At 37.4% G+C, this 22,148-nt stretch overlaps 2 protein-coding genes across 5 annotated transcripts; both read left to right on the top strand.

Annotated features, from left to right (window-relative positions):
* The first annotated feature begins 58 nt into the window (after positions 1-58).
* Positions 59-21,667, top strand: LOC140055684 (ATP-dependent RNA helicase DHX58-like). Of its 4 annotated transcripts, XM_072101046.1 has the most exons (8): positions 59-365; positions 653-786; positions 1,257-2,080; positions 18,104-18,364; positions 18,495-19,350; positions 19,825-19,978; positions 20,353-20,486; positions 20,679-21,667. In XM_072101046.1, the coding sequence occupies exons 2-8, from the start codon at positions 674-676 to the stop codon at positions 20,806-20,808; spliced, it is 2,472 nt and encodes an 823-aa protein (XP_071957147.1). In that variant the 5' UTR covers positions 59-365; positions 653-673; the 3' UTR covers positions 20,809-21,667. The 4 variants fall into 4 exon arrangements, with proteins under 4 accessions (XP_071957147.1, XP_071957149.1, XP_071957148.1 ...); XM_072101048.1 differs by lacking the exons at positions 59-365; positions 653-786; positions 1,257-2,080 and adding exons at positions 10,632-11,364; positions 14,511-15,220; XM_072101047.1 differs by lacking the exons at positions 59-365; positions 653-786; positions 1,257-2,080 and adding exons at positions 13,427-14,209; positions 14,511-15,220.
* LOC140055685 (uncharacterized) lies at positions 7,240-10,627 on the top strand. Its single transcript, XM_072101051.1, has 5 exons — positions 7,240-7,471; positions 7,706-8,537; positions 8,707-8,863; positions 9,344-9,477; positions 9,662-10,627. The coding sequence occupies exons 1-5, from the start codon at positions 7,240-7,242 to the stop codon at positions 9,771-9,773; spliced, it is 1,467 nt and encodes a 488-aa protein (XP_071957152.1). The 3' UTR covers positions 9,774-10,627.
* Positions 21,668-22,148: the final 481 nt, after the last annotated feature.

Raw genomic sequence — 22,148 nt, 5'->3', positions numbered from 1 at the left:
TTAATTTAATACATGAGTAATGGTTTTTCCAGGTTTCTGTTTCTCTGTATTTTGGATTTGATTCACATTTGTCGTTTTCAAAGTTGAAATTCGAAAAAATATAACAGAAAGCTACTTGTTTTATTTCGAATTAGAAAAGTCTGGATTATTTATGAGAGATCATCTATCTAAAGTTTAGGGAACTCAGAATACAGGCCGGACAAAATTAACAGAGAGAATCATATTGTGTGCTGTCGTGTGTTGCGATTAATGTTATACGTTCCTATGATATTTCCTGTTTTGTATAGGCCTATTGAAGAAGTCATCACAAGCCAAACAAAGAGATAGGCATAATGAAAATGCGATCCTAGCTTCAATTTATAAAGGTAATGCCATTTGTTTGAGGATTAAGAGAATAATTGTCAAGCTCTTTATTTTTGCTGGTTAACAAAACAAAAGTTTACATTAATTTTGTTTTTGCTGTATTTCATTTAATTCACATTTTCATTTAAAGAAATAATTTTTTAAAGAAATTTATAGTTCATAACTTCATTTTAACATCCTTCGTTTCTTTCTTCTATAAATGACCTTTAGAACAAAGTTCCTTAATTTGATTGTTTGTGACGGTTTAATTGTTTTGAGAAATTAGTAATTTGTTTCTTTGAAATCATAGAGGTTTTCAAAGGAACCAAGAATGGGTAGGAAATCATGTACGCTTACAACCATTTCAAGACTACGGTTGCAATCCCAACCCAAAAGACGTCGTTGTCGCCTTTACCAGACACTTTTCACCTCCAGGAAAAACCGGTAGGCCCTAGCTTTATATTTTTACCTTTAAAAAAAGTAGGCCTATATATATTCAGTCGACATTTTTGTTTTATTGCCTTGCCATAGCAATCAGTTTCCAGTGTTTAAAATTAAATTTACTTTCAAATGAGACCAAACACGATTATATTTGAGGACACTGATCATTGATCCGCCCCCATCCCTCCCCCACCAAAAAAGGGACTGTTCCCCACCCGTCACTTTTTTTGGAAAATTGTGACAGCCACACCACCAGAATCAAGCGAAATTAGCTTCTTTTAAATTTGATTGGATAGATTGGCCTTAAAATGTCTAATTTTGGGATATTATAACCTCATTTAAAGACAATTTCACGGGCTCTCTTTGCCAATAACAAAGAGATAGAGAGGCGGGGGGAGGGGGAGAGTTGTGAACAACGTATATTGTACAGAAATATAGTGTCTGTATGTGCATTATTAATGCTATTTTTACAGAGTGACAGAAGATCTTAAGACAACCAAATTTAGAATTACAAAGATGGTTCCTCTTTCACGTACGTTCAATCTTAGATACAGGGATGATTCAGACCTTATTAACACCACTAGGCCTAGAAAACATCCAAAGTTATTGTGTGCTAGTGGGACATATGACAAATCATCCTACGAATCAGCGGAAGAAACCGTTACAACTGAGGAATCTGATCCATCATCCGACGAATCATCCAATGAAGATGTGTTTTTTGAAAACCCTATTAAAGCAAAAGGCGGTGTTTTTCACTGTGTGGCTTGTAATAAGAACATGAGTGGGAATATTCCTCTCCAGGCCCACATCGAAAGCATCAAACACCGTCAACTGGAAGAACAATGGCTAGAGTCTGTTAGTCCCAATGAACCAGCCAATGGAATGGAAGGTTGTGATGCAACTTTTTGTTCTTTGTGTGATGTCCACTTTAGTGGTCCGATACCGGCAAATCAACATTATAAGAACAAACACCATATACAAACACCCCTATCGTACAGAAGTTCATCTCTTGATTCTGACTATGACCTCAGAAAAGGTTGCCAACCATGCAGAGTGTTATGTTTTTCGTCAAAAAGTCATTATAACACACATGTTGAGGGGCAAAAACATAAAAAAAATATTTTTGATCACGGCTTAATTAATGCACCAAAACGGCAACTGTTACGACCGATAAAGATAAACTTTAACGGCAGTTTGTATGTGAATAAGTTGACGTCAACTACACCAAGAACTTATCAAAGGGAACTATTTGGTCAGGCTATGGAAAGACGTAATGCGGTCATATTTCTTCCAACAGGTAGGCCCAATAACGTAATCTTAAAACAATCACAATATAATAATAATATAGCCTACAATAGGCCTATATAAATTTACAACAATAAGTATGATTGTTATGTGATGCAAATGATGATGATAATGACACGTTGACGATGACGTTGTGATGATGTCATTGGGATCGACTGGGTTTGGTAGATACACCACTGAATCTGATGATTGTGACTATATGTTATTACTATTCTCCTTTCCCATCGCCTAGAAAACTCCAGAGCCAACACACACTGCGGAGCGCACACCATACGAAATGCCGGCGTTGACACCACAGTGTGTATACTTACTCAGCTCTGGAGTCTGTTAGGCGATATAAAAGGAGTATTAAAACTTGACTTCAAATTTTAAAGGCACTGGAAAGACGTTGGTGGCAGCTGTAGTGTCTGGATTGGGAGACTAAGGGAAAGCAAGGCATTATGGGTTAAGGTAGATCGATACACTATAACCACATGGTTAGTAATCTGTATGTACACACAATGAAAGATGCAATAAAGACACATAAGATATAACATTGGCGACGAGTTAAGGAGAATATCGAACCACAAGTGATTAGAAGTTTCAATACTGTAATTTTTGGCGATATATTTGTTTTAATACTGTTGTAACGATGACCGCTGTAAACGTTGAAATCACTGGAATCGCTGCGTATGATCCACACGATGTGCACGCTTCGGCTGAACGGTGGAAGAAATGGCTTCGCAGTTTTGAATTATATGCTACTGGTAAAGGAGTAGTAGACAAAAACCAAAAGAAAGCTTTGTTATTGCATTGCTCCGGAATGGCTGTACAGGACATATATGACTGTTTAACAGAGGAGAACGGAACAGATGAGTATGATGTTGTTGTAAACACATTAAATAAACAATTTGCTATGAAAACCAACGTACCGTATGAGCGTTATTGTTTTAGAAAACTGACGCAAGGTGATGACGAAACAATTCACCAATTTATAAACAGATTGAGGCAGCAGGCTGCAAAATGTGAATTTGATGATGCGAATGTTGATGAGTTAATTAGAGACCATGTTATTGAAAAATGCAAATCAAATAGACTGAGACTAAAATTGCTAGAAAAAGGAAATACTTTGAAATTAACCAATTTAAAAGCAATAGCTAGCACATTTGAAATGAGTGAGAAGCAAGCAAAGGAGATGTCACAAGAAGTTAATGGAGTGGAAACAACAAACATGAATGCAGTGAGGAATGAGAGATGGTCAAGATCAAGCACGACGAGCAGAAACAGGTACCAAGCTGGAAATTCAAGTGGTAGGCCTAACAGAACAAGTAAGTCAAAGTTCAATGATAGACAAGATAACCGGAAATGCTTTCGCTGTGGAAGAGAAGGACATTTGGCTAAGGATAAATGTTGTCCTGCAAGAGACAAGAAATGTAATAAATGTAAAATTTTGGGACATTTTGCTATTTGTTGCAAAACTAAATTAGGTAAAGACAAAAAGAGTAGTGGTATTAGTAATGTTCAAAATGGAAGTGAAGACGATGACTATGCTTTTGGTATACAAAATAATAATTCTAAAACTACAAAGATAAATGTTTGTATGGATGTACATAAGGTAGAAATGATTGTTGATAGTGGTGCTACAGTTAATATCATAGATCAGTATTTATGGCAACAGTTAAAATCCAAGAAAATTAAATGCAAATCTGAGTTGACAAACAGAAAGTTATATGCATATGGGTCAGAAAAACCATTAGAGTTGTTAGGAAAATTTACTACGAACATGTCAATTTTTCAAGGTACAGGTAATAATACTGAGCCTAAAATAACAGCAGATGTATATGTGTTAAAAGGGAAAGGCCCTGCTTTGTTGGGAGGTGATACTGCAATGAAGCTTGGAGTGTTAAATATTGTAATACCACAAGTGATAAATAGTGTACAAGATAAGTATACACAGGTATTTGAAGGTATTGGTAAATTAAAAGATTATAAGTTACATTTATTTATTGATGAACAGGTAACACCAGTTGTTCAGAGCATGTATAGAATACCGTTTAGTCTCAAAGATAAAGTGAGTGATAAATTAGATGAGTTAGAATCTCTTGACATAATTGAAAGGGTAGACGAACCAAGTGATTGGGTAAGTCCAGTCATAGTAGTGCCAAAACCAAATGGGGATATACGCCTCTGCGTAGATATGAGGCAGGCCAACCGAGCAGTTAAAAGGGAGAGGCATCCAATCCCAACAGTTGATGAAGTGTTGTATGAAATGAATCAAAGTACAGTGTTCTCTAAATTAGACATGAATTACGGCTATCACCAAATTGAATTAGATGAGCAATCACGAAACATCACAACTTTCATAACTAACAAAGGTCTTTATCGGTACAAAAGGTTGATGTTCGGGATAAATGCTGCCCCTGAAAAGTACCAAAGAGTAATCAGTCAGACGCTGAGTGGATGCGAAGGTGTAGCTAACATATCAGATGACATTGTTGTACACGGGAGAACACAGACTGAACATGATGACAGACTTCGTGTAGTGCTTGAGAAATTTAAAGAAAAGAATTTGACTCTCAACAAGGATAAGTGTCAATTTTCTGTATCACAGATAACATTCATGGGTCACATATTGTCAGCAAACGGAATCAAACCTACAATTGGGCGAGTCAGAGCATTGGCAGAATCAAAGAGACCAAAAACAGCTGCAGAAGTAAAAAGTTTCTTAGGTCTAGTTAACTTCTCAGCACGATACATTCCAAATTTAGCTACAGTTGCGGAACCCTTAAGACGACTAGTGCGAAAAGATTGTAATTTCTATTGGGGGTCTGAACAAGAAAATAGTTATGTAAAACTTACGAAATGCTTAACTAATGAAACATGTTTAGGCTATTTCAGATTAGATGCAGAAAGTACTCAGTTGGTGACAGATGCAAGCAATGTAGGCATTGGTGGAGTTTTAATTCAGAAATACAATGGTGAAACCAGAGTTATAAGTTATGCAAGCCGAACATTATCAGCTACTGAAAAGAAATATTCAACAACGGAGAAAGAGGCATTGGCAGTGGTATGGGCTATGGAAAGGTTTCATGTTTACTTATATGGACTACAGTTTGAATTGATAACTGACCATAAACCACTCGAAGGCCTGTATGGACCAAAGTCTAAACCAAATGCACGGATTGAAAGGTGGGTGATGAGACTTATGTCCTATTCTTATACAGTAAAGTATGTACCTGGTAAGAATAACATTGCTGATATATTATCAAGGTTACCAATAGAAACTGATGGCAAACAGAATAATGACAGTGATGACACAGAGATGTATATTCGATTGGTAGCATCAAATGCAACCCCATGTGCACTATCATCACGTGAAGTTGAAGAGGCATCAAAGGAAGATCCTGAATTGAGTAAAGTGAGAAATAGTATACGGACAGATAAATGGGACAGAGACTTGATTCAGTATAATGCAATACAACAAGAACTTGCATGTTTTGGATATTTAATTCTTAGAAACAGAAGGATTGTAATTCCAGAAAAATATAGATTACAGTGTATTGAATTAGCACACCAAGGACACTTGGGGATAGTCAAAACCAAGCAAAGGCTTAGAACCAAGGTATGGTGGCCTGGGATGGAGAAGAATGTGGAAGACTATGTTAAAACATGTCATGAGTGTCAGATAACAAGTTCGATGCCAGCACCAGAACCATTGCAGCCAACACAACTACCAACAGGACCATGGCAAGATATTTCGATTGACTTGCTGGGACCGTTTCCATCGAAGGATAATGTACTAGTGGTGGTAGACTATTATAGTCGTTATTATGAAATTAGTTTAATGAAGACAATCACAAGTGAGAAAATTATAGACACACTTGAAAATATGTTTGTTCAACATGGCATACCAAAATCAATTACCTCAGATAATGGTGCCCAGTTTGTGTCCAATGAGTTTGAAACCTACCTGAAGGAAAATGGAATCAGACATAGACGTGTAACACCATTACATCCAGCTGCAAACGGAGAGGTTGAACGACAAAATAGATCACTAATGAAAAGAATTCGCATTGCGCAAGCTGAAGGAAAAGACTGGAAAAAAGAATTACGAGTGTACCTATTCGCATATCGTACAACCCCACATAGTGTTACCGGAGTGACACCAGCAGAAATGATGTGGAATAGAAAGTTGCGTACAAAATTGCCAGAATTAGATGACAATACAATAATGGACGAAGAAATTTCTGATCGTGATGCCGTGTCTAAATTAAAGAACAAACTGTACATTGATGAGAAGAGAGGTGCGAAGGAAAGTGATGTGTGTAAAGGAGATAAGGTTTTAGTGAAAGTGACACAGAGGGACAAGATGAGTACGCCATATCACACAGAACCATATGTAGTAATAGAGAAAAAAGGGAATAGTGTAGTGGTTGAATCACCACAGGGTGTAAGATACAAAAGGAATTCGACACATGTTCGATCCTATAATGAAAGAGTAAATGAAGCAAATGTTAACACACCAAATGATAATTTAAAACAAATTGATACTAGTAAAGTTAATGGTAACAGTAAGATTGATAACACTGAACAGAATAAGCCAGTTGATACTGAGCAAAGTGACAAAATAACAAAGAGTAATGAAAATATGATAGTTAAAAGCAGACCAGTAAGAGAGAAGAGAAAACCCAAGAGGTTTGATGATTTTTAAAGTGTAAAATTAAGAAGTCATATTTATGAGTTATGTTAATTTTTAAAGTTCACCAGAAGTTGAGATTTCGTTAAGATGTTGAAAGTTTTAAGTGCTATTATATGCTAAGTTGTTCATTGATATTATAGGAATCTTGGAAATAATAAGAAATGATATGTGATCAAGGAAACATTTATAATATGCATGTATGATGATATTTGATTTAAAGTTTAAAGTTAAATTGTTTTGTTATTGTTAAAGTTAAAAAAAAAAAAAAAAAATGAATATCATATTGTATGGAGTTAATTGGGTTGTGAGTTTAGCTAAAGAAGGGGGAAGATGTAGTGTCTGGATTGGGAGACTAAGGGAAAGCAAGGCATTATGGGTTAAGGTAGATCGATACACTATAACCACATGGTTAGTAATCTGTATGTACACACAATGAAAGATGCAATAAAGACACATAAGATATAACAGCAGCGATGATCATACAAGCAATGCTGGACATGAATCCACAAAGAATCGCTGTGTTTGTTGTTGACAAAATTCTTCTGTGTATCCAACAAACCGACTACTTAATAAAAGAGTTAAACGGACATGGTCGTAACCCTCCAGAAGTGATTGGAGTAACTGGAGGCGGACAATTCACAACGAAGTCGTCGTCAAATGACTGTAGGACTCTCAGTCAGTATCAAGTTCTTGTAGCCACTGCAGGTAGGCCTACTTTGATTTTACTGTATCTTGAATTTCAAAGTTCTGTAATTCGTATTATGTTAGTAGGCCTAGTCTCTTTTGGAGCGGATCTCGGGATATCCAAAACAGGTGAATTATAGATTTTAGAGGGGCCAGAAAATGGGTGGTTTTCTCTCCATCCTCCATCATTTGCACACGCATGCATTTCCTTACGTGGCGTAGGCCCTACATAATTTTTCTTGTTCTTTTTCAAAGAATATTTTCGAAACATGCTTAAAAAAGGAACTGTACATTGGGAAAACATATGTTTGATAGTCTTTGATGAAGTACACCACTGTACCAAAAATCACCCTTATAACATGATCATGAAAGAGCATTACACAGTATCACGTCACAAGCCTAAGATCATCGGATTCTCAGCAACACCAGCGGGAATGACGACTAGAAGAGACTCAAAATCAGTGTTAGTACAGTTGCTAACAAACCTAGGCAGTGCAGAAATAGCATATGTGAAGGAGGGTAAGGAAGAGTTGAATAAAGTAAAGTCACAAAGCAAACTGGAAATGACAAAGATAGAGTTTGATAAAGAAATTAAAATCTTGTTATCTGGATTTACAGCGATGGCAAATCATTGTTTAAGACAGTTAATGACAAAAACAGTTTTTTCTTGCGTGTTACAAGACAGGAATCTTAACCCAGAAGATGTCTTGAATAGTGGTGCTGTTGTACAGGTCTTGGATGCTCTAAATGAAATGTCGGACGGAGAAAATCTGAGCAATTACCTCGAGGATATAGTACATTACATGAAACAATTGGTTATTGCCATATCTCAATTACGCACAAGAAACTGTCTTCCTCAAGTGAAAATATTTATCAAAGAACATTTCAGTTACGGTACATTTGAACACTTGAAACGATTCGTGGAATCTGTTGAAAACTGCGATATTTCGAATCACTTGGTAGTAGCAATTGTTCGACAGTTGCGCCGAAGATTTGTTGATGAACAAAGAAGAGATGATGAACCACTTGCTTTGGTTATGGTTCAAACGAGGTTAGACGCAGAAGAGTTGACGCAAACATTAAACAGGTAAGTGCTAAAGTAATTAAAACATAGTTTGATAGGGTTGTCAATGTCGCAGAAAAACTCCGGAAGAAATTGTGCGAGACTAGTTCTAAACGCTGACTAGTAAACTACTGTAAATTAATATACACTTAGGAAAAAGGACCAAATTAATGTCTAACATTTTCTCTTATAGTCATCACTTTTTAAAATATCACAAAATCAAAGCACTAAAATTGGTGGGTCATGGAAGCAACAAGAAGTCAAGAAAAGATGGCACTACAACGGCCCCGGGGATGTCTGTCAGTAAGCAACGTCAAGCATTGCAGTGTATTACAAGAAAAATGTACCAGGTTAGAAGTTTGTGGAATCATTATTTTTATTCTTAAAGTGGTTTTAAGTTGACCAATTTGACGAATTTTAACAGTTGCCTAAAGCTCTGTCTACACTATCAAACTAGTTTGATAATGTGATGTTCCCAAATATGGTAGTGATATGCCTAAATATGGTAGTGATATGCCTAAATATGGTAGTGATATGCCCAAATATGGTAGTGATTTGACATCATCATGTCCATATATAGGCACATCACATTTTCTTGTCATATAAAGTTTGATAGTGTAGACAGAGCTTAAGAATCTTGCCCGTTTGCTGGGGATGTGTGGGGAAGAGGGAGTCTCACTTTTTTCATAAAACGAACTACCGGGACTGAGAATGCATTTTAAAATTAACTTCATTTTCAGATAATGTCGATGGAATTGCGTAAATGAAAACTTAGACCGTCATTATTGAGTGCAAAACCACATAAACAGTGTTCTTTTATTGTGTTTTAGGTGATCGTTGCAACAAGCGTTGCTGAAGAGGGCGTTGACATCCCACAGTGTGATTTAGTTATCTTACTGTACACACCATCTACAACGACAGCACTGGTTCAATTGAGAGGACGAGCCAGGAGGAAAGATTCTAGGCAAGTTCGATTAATATTTTAACAAAACAAAGAAAGAATTCTCTCCTTTCTGCAGTAATTTTTCTTAAATTATTTTGTTTAGTAACTTACTGGCATTCTCAGGTCTCTGTATTAGTATTTCGTTATTTTGATGCTTCTCTGTAAAAAGTGTAAGTTTATTGAATTGAAATTATTTTCTTCATAGATTAATTATTCTTCAAAATGACGCCACTCAGGATGATATTTATAGATTACTGGAAAATGAAAAAAATATGGAGAAGGTGATTGCGGATATCTATTGTGAGCAGCAAATTTAAAGAAAGAATTGAGAAACAACAACAACAATGTCCTGTTACAATACAAGTGCGTACAATTCGCCGATCCACCTGTCCATGCAATCAACTATTTATAGCATGCATTACGTCATTCTATTAATAACGCATATCGAAGACTAACTAGCGCCATCACAGTTCTATAAGTTATGTAATTCTTTTTTTCGCGTCGCGACTTTAGCCACCTATGTCCCAAGAGGATATACTCATTAAGAAGCTTTTATCATCGCGGTAGCTATAGTTCTAAGGCCGACAGTTTTGTGAATTTGTAAACTCGACTATAATTTATAGGTCCCAGCTGCTGGACCCAAAAAACGTATGGGAAAAGAGAGTCTATGAGGGCCCACGGTTGAACGATTTTGGATTCTCGCCCTTTGATTGGTTGACGCGAATCAACAGACTGCGGAAGAATTTCTCACTTGTACCACCGTGAAGTCACGTTGACTCTAGAGGGTATTCAGTTGCATGCCTACAGGTTGAGGTCACACACACACAGCACATTAAGTTCAAATTTTACCATTTTTAAATGCCATTTTTTAATTAGTAGATTATTATTATGCAAATAATACATTGTTGGAAAGTCCACATGTCTTCTTTCAAATGCTGTTGAAAATTAGCAGAAATATCAATTATTCAATGAAATACAACCAGATTACTAACACTAACCAAAATGGGCATGATGTGATTTACAATTAAATAGCTATGTTAGATTTTGTATATTTTTACGATTAACCAACATATTTTTAATTTGTTACACGTTTCCATGGTAACAAAATGTCCATAAATTATTAAAAAAATGTGCATCTATAGTACAATTAACTAGTGAAAAAATAGGCATAGTGTGATTCATAATTAAAGAACTATCTTTGATTTGTATGTATTTTTGCAGTTAATAATTAATCATTTAATATATCTGAAGAAAGAACAATGATTAATTTTAAAATGTCGAGCGGCGTTTTGTTGTAAGAAATATTTCTTGTATATAATAATATCTCTACAACCTTTTTGGCATAAATATTCGGGTGTTTTTAGAAATACGAACTTCTTGTATTTTGGTTATGCAAACTGTTATACAGAGGAGTTGATGTGATCTTAAGGGCCAATCTTTGTAGGCCCAGTGTTAGCGGTGGTCGAAGGGCAAAATATGATTTTCCTCTGCCCTAACCCGCCCTACTTTCATACGTTTATTAACATTAGGCCTACTGTGTTGATGTCCGAAAATCATTGGTAATGACATGGTTCATAAAGTTAAATAAAGAAAAATTAATCTCTTCTATGATATCTCTATTAATAGAGATATCTCTATTAAAAGAGAAAATGTTTTATGCGAATAGTAAAGGTAGACGATAGCCAGAAAAGAAAAAAAGGCCATTGCAAATCGTATTTTTCGCGGGGTTTTTAAATTTTCAATGAGGCATGTATTGATTGTGTACAGTTATAAGCTTACACAACCGTGTCACGTGTTGTGTCACGTGTATAATAATAATACGGCTCTATAGACAGCACCATGAGTGACTCTGTACTGTATAAAACACGTTGAATATTTGAATTCTACCCGACAGTTGAATATTAAGAAGTAAGTAAGCAAACAGAAAGTTACTTGTTTTGTTTCAAATTAGAAGTTTCACAATATCATAGACATGAGCTTTCGCATCGGGACGTAACAAACAAAAGACAGCGACGACGGTCATGCCTCACTTCTAAACCACCTCCAGGCAGCTGATTATATACGCGTCCTGCAGGCTTGATAGGCGTTTAAGAATTTATTCAAAGTACGTTTTTTGCCAGGCGATGTCTTACTCTTAATTAAGTCAGTAAAGTTTAGGCCTGGTGATCTAAAATAGAGTAGGCCCTTTTCTATGTTGATTTTGTTTATGTATTTAGACAGTCTTCACACATTCTACATAATGTACTACTATATACATATCTAATTTTTAGAGTTAACTAAAAATGAATGAACACAGAATGAAATACAGTATAGGCTACTGTATTTCGCTTCGTAGGCTGAGCGGCCATTTTTTTACAGTTGAAAAGTTTCACCATGACGTCATAAACTTTGCTCCGTCTGGTTGTTGGACTGAATGCCAGTTCGACCAATCATGGACAAACGTTTGCCCATGGACCAATATTAATACGCAGTTTAATCTTTCGTATAGATTTATCGTCTTCTTTCTTCTGATCGTTCAGATGCGAAAGCTCACATAATATTAGGCGTGCGCGTACATACCAGTGGTGGCGCCAGCGGGGGGCTACGGGGGCTCTAGCCCCCTCGTCGGGGAGCCTAGCCCCCCCGTCGGGGAACACGGGTACTTTTTGTCGGGGAATATAATATACAGTAAAAAACGTTCGCGTTCACTTCATAGGCCTATAGCTTCAGCGCCTAGAAAACCACGACGTTCAATTGACCGTGAGAGTACGTCAGAGGGCTAATATGCACTTTTATGCAATCTAACTTACTACTAAACATTAGCTAGGTACGCACTTGTCTGGCGGTATCCCTTTGTACGAATCGTTCAACGTTGGGTCGAGACGCGTGATATCAAGTTTCATCCAGGGACTAAAATGTGTAATGTGGTTATTTTCCAGGCGAAGTATACCGACGGTTACCGAAGGGAACACGGGTACTTTTTGTCGGGGAATATAATATACAGTAAAAAGCGTTCGCGTTCACTTTTGTACGAATCGTTCAACGTTGGGTCGAGACGCGTGATATCATGTTCCATCCAGGGACCAAAATGTGTACTGTAGTTATTTTCCAGGCGAAGTTTACCGACGGTTACGTCGTGTACTGCGTCGACGTACGCTACACTACAGCAAAAACGAATTATGTTAATTGTTCGTATGTTCACCAATTTTTTAATTTACAAGTAACCTTCTGTACCGTGGGGCACCTAAAATAAATTTTTCATCCATTCCGTACTAAACAAAAAAACATGCTATTTTCGCTTAGCCAACATCTTATTATAGCTAAGTTATTACATTTTCAATATCCTGTAGGCCTATGTCATGAATTTCTCACCACTCGGAAGTCCAGATGGTACGCACGCATACACTTGGGAGGAATAAACTTATTTCCCCGACTGAAAAAGGTCTACGCTTGCGCTTTTTAAGCCTCTAGGCCTGACGTTTCCGAAGTATAAAATGCAATTTTTTGAAGACCTGCAGCTCTAGTTTTAAACATTTTCTTAGCTCAGCCCCAACAATAAAGCTGGTCATATTTCGAAGAACAAGAAGTGCATTTTCCGGGACCTAACATCTCTATTTTTCAAACATTTCTTAGCTCAGTCACAACCATGATAGGGACTTATATATTTTGGACCTCCAACTCTATTTTTCTAAATTTTCGTTGAACTTTTATTTTTTAAATTGAAAAATATGGATTGAAACAGTCATCGCGCATCGTTTTTTTGCACGCAGTATTTTATTTATGCATTATAAAAAATGGAAAAAATGGCTACCCTAAATCTGATTAAAATGACCTCAAATGACGCTAGAATGCGTTGCTTCCGGAGGCTTCGCCCCCTGGACCCCCACCGGGGGCCCTTGCCGGCCCCCCTGTCCCCCAGCCTAGTGATGCTCGCTTCGCTCGCATAGCCCCCTCGTCGGGGAATGTAGCCCCCGCGTCGGGAAGATCCTGGCGCCACCCCTGGTACATACGGCTGTAGTATAATAAGAGATCAATAGAATTATGATATAAATGTGATGAATTTAATTCAAGTTAATTAAAAGTTTGTCTACATAATGTAAGCATGGAGGGTAAAAGTAAGTAAATTAAATAATTCAAGAGAAACAAACTTACATCGCCGTCGCCGGTTGCAATATTTCTTTTCGTACATAAGTTGGGACCCCTCATGAAACGTCACAAAACAAACATGAATATTCATTAGTCATATCCATAAGCTGTGACGTAAGAATTGGACTATGGACTTTGCATGTCGATGTATGGGGTTCTGATCCCATGAGCAACTCATTTTACATGCGTAGCCTATTCATGTTTTATTTAGGAAGTAGTTCGGCTATCTTTCATATAAGGAGTCCCAAACTTATGTATCCACCAATTGTTAACAACGGGGCATTGATTTTACATAACGCGGGTGTAAAAAAAAAGTTTAAATGTAAACATTTGTGTGTAAAACTAGGTACTATTTGGTAATTTTCAAATTAACATAATTATACCTGCCGTAGACTAGGCCTAGGCTTAAAGGTTGGTTCCAATAACTGTAGGCGGCAATGACCAATGATAAGTGATAGTTCAAATAATTCATCGCTTGATTGGTCAAATCATATGTGGCGCTTACATCTTTGCGTGGCGTCCTAGTTGGAACCAAACGAACAATACTGAAACAATGTTCGCGCATCGTTTTTATATTACTTAACCACTAACTAACATGTTTAATACCGCACGATAGCTAATTGCAACAGTTAAGTGTGAATTTTGTTAAAAATTAATTATTTATTTATTTTAATTAGTTGTAGGCCTATTTTTTTATTTAAATATCTTAAAGTCTAGTATATACATTAAAAGCCAAAGTAAAGAGAAATAATTACAAACAAGCTGTATAACTCTATCATTGAGCGTTATTATATACGACTTTCACTACTTGTATTGTATTGGTATATATTTTTACTTATTTTTAACTAGGCCTATTAAATTTGCTCCCCTTTATGGTCGTTGAAACGTAGTAGGACAGAGAATAACTTGAATATTATTAAAACCAGTAGGACAACAACGATGGACAAAAATAACAATCTTGCAGTCCAATCATCCGACGAATCATTAATGGAGGATGTGTTTTTTGAAAACCCTATTGAAGCGAAAGGCGCTGTTTTTCACTGTGTGGCTTGTAATAAGAACATGAGTGGAAATATTTCTCTCCAGGCCCACACCGAAAGCATTAGGCACCACCGAATGGTAGAGCTATGGTTCGAGTCTGTTAAAGAAACAGACAATGAAATAACTAGTAGGCCTAATAGGCCTAGTGATGCTGCGACATTTTGCTCTACATGCGATGTCCATTTTAGTGGCCCGATATCAGCAGAGAAACACTGCAATCAGATACCCCACATTTTGAGAAGAGGTTGCCAACCATGCAGAGTGTTATGTTTTACGTCAATCACTGATTACAAAACGCATATTAAGGGGCAAAAACATAAAAGAGTTTTCAATTCAACAAAACGACAACCGTTACCGTTAAAACATAGCAAATTAACATTCGACCAAGACTTAAAAAATACACCAAAACGGATACCGTCACCGCCGTTACAGCTATCGTCACCGCCGTTACAGCCATCGTCACCGCCGTTACAGCTAAACGTTAATAACAACAATTTGAATGTGAATATGTTAACATCAACTACACCAAGAGCTTATCAAAAGGAACTATTTTATCAAGCTATGGAAAGACGTAATGCGGTCATATTCCTTCCAACAGGTAATAATGTATTTTAAAATAGTACGGTATACAAAGTAAATGTACAATAAACAAGGCCAACAGCCATTAAGTCGCGTGCTACAATGCATAGTGATACCGGACCGACAGACAAACAGACCGACAGACAGACAGACAGACGGACCGACCGACATAGTGAACTATACTGACCGAAATTACTGAACATGTTTAAAAATGTTAAAATGTTTAAAAACATTTATATTTTTTTAATTTACACGTGCGTAGCCTGTCACTTTTGACGTGCTCGTATAACGTAATTTCGAGTTGAAAAGTATGTCAAGAAAACAGAAATCGGGCAAAAAGAGTGCGCAATAACATTTAACGCGCAGTGCGCGCGCAAAAATCTGCGCACTCATGGCAATTTTGTAAACGCTTAAAATTGCCTGAAACGTACTCTTATTTCATCAAAAATAAATTTTGAAAATTTTAAGCGCGCTTACGCATGCGTTACATGCGCTACGCACGTAATTGTATTGCCATATGATGATTTATGCCCTGAAATTTATGAGTACCAAATTTTATTTAATTGTGATTCATGGTTGTTAAGATATGATTACAAACGTGATTTCGTTAAATCGTGCGTAGACCGCGTAATTTTTTATTGCGCACCGTGAAAACATAACCACATCGATTCCTGGCCATAAGGAATATTCTGTGAAAAATTGACTTAGCTAGATTAAACTGATATCAAGATAAGGTCATAAAGCGATAAAACGCATAGTGATACCGGACCGACAGACAGACAGACAGACAGACCGACCGACCGACATAGTGAACTATAGAGTCGCTTCCACGCGACTAAAAATGAACAAAAGAAAATTGACCAATCAAAAGCGATAGATTATCTGAACTGTCGCTTGTGATTAGTCAATTCCATAGGTTGCGTCCTGGTGGAAATCAAGCTTAATGACGGCATTGATCGGGTTGATGCTTAATGATCTCACTGACTTTGCTACTATGACCTACGTCTTAAAACCCATTTAGTAAAGATTAGTTCCCATTTTTAAGACGTAACGCAAGGACATAAACCAGTGGTGGCGCCAGCGGGGGGGCTACGGGGGCTCTAGCCCCCTCGTCGGGGAGCCTAGCCCCCCCCCCCCCCCCCCCCCCCCCCGTCGGGGAACACGGGTACTTTTTGTCGGGGAATATAATATACAGTAAAAAACGTTCGCGTTCACTTCATATAGCTTCAGCGCCTAGAAAACCACGACGTTCCATTGACCGTGAGAGTACGTCAGAGGGCTAGTATGCACTTTTATGCATTCATTTATTGCCAGCGATCTAACTTACTACTAAACGTTAGCTAGGTACGCACTTGTCTGGCGGTATCCCTTTGTACGAATCGTTCAACGTTGGGTCGAGACGCGTGATATCAAGTTCCATCCAGGGACCAAAATGTGTAATGTAGTTATTTTCCAGGCGAAGTTTACCGACGGTTACCGAAGGAAACACGGGTACTTTTTGTCGGGGAATATAATATACAGTAAAAAGCGTTCGCGTTCACTTCGTAGCTAGCTTCAGCGCCTAGAAAACCGCGACGTTTCATTGACCGTGAGAGAGTACGTCAGAGTGATATTATGCACTTTATAAGCACTCATTATTGCCAGCGATCTAACTTACTACTAAACAATAGCTAGGTTCGCACTTGTCTGGCGGTATCCCTTTGTACGAATCGTTCAACGTTGGGTCGAGACGCGTGATATCACATTCCATCCAGGGACCAAAATGTGTACTGTAGTTATTTTCCAGGCGAAGTTTACTGACGGTTAACGTCGTGTACTGCGTCGACGTACGCTACACTACAGCAAAAACGAATTATGTTAATTGTTCGTATGTTCACCAATTTTTTTAATTTACAAGTAACATTCTGTACCGTGGGGCACCTAAAATAAATTTTTCATCCATTACTAAACAAAAAAACATGCCATTTTCGCTTAGCCAACATCTTATTATAGCTAAGTTATTACATTTTCAATGTCCTGTATGTCATGAATTTCTCATCACTCGGAAGTCCAGATGGGACGCACGCATACACTTGGGAGGAATAAACTTATTTCCCCGACTGAAAAAGGTCTACGCTTGCGTTTTTTAAGCCTCTATGCCTGATGTTTCCGAAGTATAAAATGCAATTTTTTGAAGACCTGCAGCTCTAGTTTTAAACAGTTTCTTAGCTCAGCCCCAACAATAAAGCTGGTCATATTTCGAAGTACAAGAAGTGCATTTTCCGGGACCTAACATCTCTATTTTTCAAACATTTCTTAGCTCAGTCACAACCTTGATAGGGACTTATATATTTTATTTCATGTTTTGAAGTATAATAAGTCCAATTTCCGGGACCTCCAACTCTATTTTTCTAAATTTTCTTTGAACTTTTATTTCTTAAATTGAAAAATATGGATTGAAACAGTCATCGCGCATCGTTTTTTTGCACGCAGTATTTTATTTATGCATTATAAAAAATGGCTACCCTAAATCTGATTAAAATGACCTCAAATGACGCTAGAACGCGTTGCTTCCGGGGGCTTCGCCCCCTGGACCCTCACCGGGGGCCCTTGGCGGCCCCCTGGCCCCCAGCCTAGTGATGCTCGCTTCGCTCGCATAGCCCCCTCGTCGGGGAATGTAGCCCCCGCGTCGGGAACATCCTGGCGCCACCCCTGACATAAACGCAACGAAAGCGTGTTGACCAATGACAAGCGACAGTTTCAATAGTTATCGCTTGTGATTAGACGTCCTTGTGTTGCGTCTCTAGTCAGAACCAAGCTTGAACAGAAAGAGGTTGTTTCACGCCCTCCTGTACAGGAGGGATATACACCACTGTTTTGTGACTAATTATTATAATAAAATATTGGACTTCCAATTTTAAAGGCACTGGAAAGACGTTGGTGGCAGCGATGATAATACAAGCAATGCTGGACATGAATCCAGGACGAATTGCTGTGTTTCTTGTTGACAAAATTCTTCTATGCATCCAACAAACCGACTATTTCATAAAAGAGTTAAAAGGACATGGTCGTAACTCTCCAAACGTGATTGGAGTAACTGGAGGTGGACAATTCACAACGAAGTCGTCGTCAAATTACCGTAGGCCTCTCAGTCAATACGTAGGCCTACTTGTAGCCACTGCAGGTACTTGTCTCTCTTTTGTAGAAAAACTTATAACATTTTTTTTTCAATACACAAATATTGTATCATTAACTTTGATTAATACTTTAATCTGGAGGCTTTATTCGAAACTAGTATTATCTTTTTTTTTTAGAGTATTTTCGAAACATGCTTAAAAAAGGAACTGTGCATTGGCAAAACATAAGCTTGATAGTCTTTGATGAAACTCACCACTGTTCTAAGAACCACTCTTACAACATGATTATGAAAGAAAATTACACTTTGTCATCCCACAAGCCGAAGATCATCGGTATATCTGCAACACCAGCGGGAAGGAAGACTAGAGAAGGCGCAAAGTCAGTGTTAGTGCAGTTGCTAGCAAATCTAGGCAATGCAGAAATAACACATGTGGTCAAGTGTAAGGATGATTTGAATAAAGTAAAATCACAAAGCAAACTAGAAATGACAAGGATAGAGTTTGATCGTGACATTGAATTCCTATTATCTGAATTCATAGCGATGGCAAATCATTGTTTAACACGATTAATGACAAAAACAAATTTGCCTTACATGTTACAAGACAGGAATCTTAACCCAGACGATGTGTTGAATAGTGGTGCTGTTGTACAGGTCTTGGATGCTCTAAATGAACTGTCGGACGGAGAAAAGGTGCGGAATTCTCCCTTGATTGGTTATACCATAAAGTCTGTGTCTCTATTCGTTACTGCAGTATTTCAATTACGCACGAGAAACTGTATTGTTCAAGCGAAGAAATGTATCAATACATGTTTCAATTCCAAAAATAATACGTTCTCACTCAATCAAGAGTGTTTGAAACGGTTTGTGGAATCTGTTGAAAACTGTGAGATTTCCAATCCCTTAGTTGTGTCGATTCTTAGACAGTTAGGCCGAAGATTTGTTGATGAACACCGAAGAGATGACGAACCACTTGCTTTGGTTATGGTTCAAACGAGGTTAGACGCAGAAGAGTTAACACAAAAGTTAAACAGGTAAGTATTTGGTAGGCCTAACTAAAATTACAGTTATTCTGTTAGCGTCGACGACTTTTTATGACGGTGATACCAGCAAAAAACAACTATGGCGTGACAATAATAGTGATGTGATGTTTCCGTCACATGTTATGCATGAGCCTATACCCTGTGGTTAGTTCCGCTACCTAATAAAATATGTTGATATAATTAAGTCAATCGGTTAAGTGCCGTTTATATAGGCATGGGTTCGAAGTCGACTCGCTCCTAGTTCTGGTGGTGGTGGAGCAAGTCTTCTAGGATATGGAATATACACCGTAGGTCCAGTACACTTCCCTGTATCAAGGGGATTACCACCTATGTGATAGGGCAGTGATTTGTTTACTATTGGTAATCATTGGCTACATATTATGCCTAAACATAAAATATAATAATAATTATAATCTACATACACTTAGGCCCTACTTAATGTGCCATATAACATCTTGTTTTTAGCCATTCCTTTTTTAAAAGTCAAAATATCCGAGCACTAAAATTGGTGGGTCATGGAAGCGATAGGAAGCCAAGAAAAGATGGCACTACAGCCCCTGGGATGTCTGTCAGTAGGCAACGTCAAGCATTGCAGTGTATTAAAAGAAAAATGTACCAGGTTAGAACTTTGTGGAATCAAATTATTCTTTAAGTGTTATACGGTGCCCTACGTTGTAGATGGTGATCGAGTGTCTCGCATCATCAACAGCATACTATTAATCCTTTCCGAGAATGCAATAGGAAAACTTATTTCAAGCAAGGCAATACTGTATAACTACAGGATGCTGTGCTTCGGAGATCAACGGTTTATCTGTGGCTGCGACGCGATAATTTACACGCCACTTTTAGCAGACATCGCGCGCCGCGGAGAATATGTAGGCCAACATAGTACAGTAGTGTTGGTATTTGATGTAGCCAGATAGAAGCAAATTTCGGCAGAGTCGAAATCCCCAGGTATAAAAATGAGTTGTCATTATGACTGTTGTCTTTTAGGTGATCGTTGCAACAAGCGTTGCTGAAGAGGGCGTTGACATCCCACAGTGTGATTTAGTTATCTTACTGTACACACCATCTTCAACGACAGCACTGGTTCAATTGAGAGGACGAGCCAGAAAGAGAGATTCTAGGTAAGTTTGAATTCACTCGATTTTCAGTGCCGTATCTCCACATACTGCATGACAATATTTAGCCACCGTCATAGGCGAATTCCGTAATATAGCATCGCATGTGTGTCACATGTGGCCTATTTCATGGAAAGTTTTAAGACTGAATTTACTATATTATGTGTTTCATTTCAAATTGAGTTTATTTCTCCGTAGATTGATTATTCTTCAAAATGACGTAACGTATGATGATATTCGAAACTTACTGGAAAATGAAAGAAATATAGAGAAGGTGATTGCGGATACCTATTGTGAGCAAATCAAGCGGAGGAATAAGTCTAAATAAATTGGATGTTCTTGTTAATACCAAGACTCGAGTTTTCTTGATAATATACCGAGACTCGCTGTTGGAGACTGGCGGGTGTTCTTTCTGATAGATACCAATTGACTCTGGTGTTCTTGCTATAGAATACCAGGACTTCTTGGATGTTCTTGCTAATGCCAAGACTCAGATGTTTTTATTTGTTTAACAAACAAGATACTATGAACCACGTTACGGTGTCTCTAAATTAGTTAGTAGGCTGCATACAGCAATAATATGATTAATATATTGTGTTTACAGTTTATAAAGAGTATTGAAAGTATTTTCGGACTTTCAGATGTAACAGGGCGAAAGTATCTACCGATACACTCCCATGTGGATGTAGTAGAGGGCCTGTTGCCGAAATGATAATCATATCTAAACCAATGGTCAGTCGCGAAGTGGTTTTATAACTAAAAGAACGAAATAAAGTAATGCACAATTTTACTGTCTCGGATAGGCCTACGTGGAAACTATCACAGTTTGTACTCTGTGTATTTTCAATTGGAACAAATGTAATTTGTATTAGGGGTAGAATTATATCATAAAAATGCTTGCTGTACTGTTTAAATAAGTCATACGCCACTACATGCCTTTTGACTTCAGAGACTAATGTAATTTTAATCATGAGACGAAGTAAGGGGCCACTCACACATTAGTGTACACATGGTAAGACCAGGTAAGCGTGAATTTACTCTTCCCTGGTAAGACAAACAATAAGTAAAAGATATAAGTTCGAGTAAATTTATTTAGGCTACTACCGTACTTATATTGACCTGTCGCATCTGTCTATAACCAATTTAATTTTAATAAATAATCTTTATTGAAATCAATATATAAACAAATAGGCCTATAATCAAAACTCTGACAAAAATACATTAAAAAAAATAATAAAAAAATATACAAAGATGAAAAAACAGAATACTTCATTAGAATAATGGGTTAATATTAATTGAGTTTAACATTATTGCACTAAGATTAGGAAATCATATAACACATGTTTTGAAATAATTAACGATTATTGTACATTTTACTAGCCATTTATACAAAAATACAATATGAATATAATTTGTTTTTATTTTTGTGATCGTTGTAAATATTGCAAATACAGTAGTTCGACTTTGGATAATATTCGTATAAAATGTACAGGCCTCGGGCAACATGCTCTTGAAAATACGAACCACGAATCAATCAAATACTGTATTTAAAATGTTTACAACCTAGAATATCTGCATATCGTATTCATCTTAATCGTCGCTCAGTCGTTCAGGTCAAATGAATGTTTCTGTTGTTGCTAGCATGCTTCGTTTGCGATGGTGTGCAAG

This window comes from Antedon mediterranea, chromosome 7, assembly GCF_964355755.1.
Source record: "Antedon mediterranea chromosome 7, ecAntMedi1.1, whole genome shotgun sequence".
Taxonomy (NCBI): Eukaryota; Metazoa; Echinodermata; class Crinoidea; order Comatulida; family Antedonidae; genus Antedon; species Antedon mediterranea.
Note: the sequence above shows the minus strand (reverse complement) of the source record. Positions and strands in the feature narration are given on the sequence as shown.

Excerpts from the sequence above, each read along its gene's own strand:
- LOC140055685 (XM_072101051.1), top strand. The coding sequence starts at position 7,240 with ATGATCATACAAGCAATGCTGGACATGAATCCACAAAGAATCGCTGTG. Across the intron at positions 8,864-9,343 it reads TTACAAGAAAAATGTACCAG|GTGATCGTTGCAACAAGCGT; the intron begins GTTAGAAGTTTG and ends ATTGTGTTTTAG. Across the intron at positions 9,478-9,661 it reads GCCAGGAGGAAAGATTCTAG|ATTAATTATTCTTCAAAATG; the intron begins GCAAGTTCGATT and ends TTTTCTTCATAG.
- LOC140055684 (XM_072101046.1), top strand. The coding sequence starts at position 674 with ATGGGTAGGAAATCATGTACGCTTACAACCATTTCAAGACTACGGTTG. Across the intron at positions 2,081-18,103 it reads GGTCATATTTCTTCCAACAG|GCACTGGAAAGACGTTGGTG; the intron begins GTAGGCCCAATA and ends CCAATTTTAAAG. Across the intron at positions 19,351-19,824 it reads TTAACACAAAAGTTAAACAG|CCATTCCTTTTTTAAAAGTC; the intron begins GTAAGTATTTGG and ends TCTTGTTTTTAG.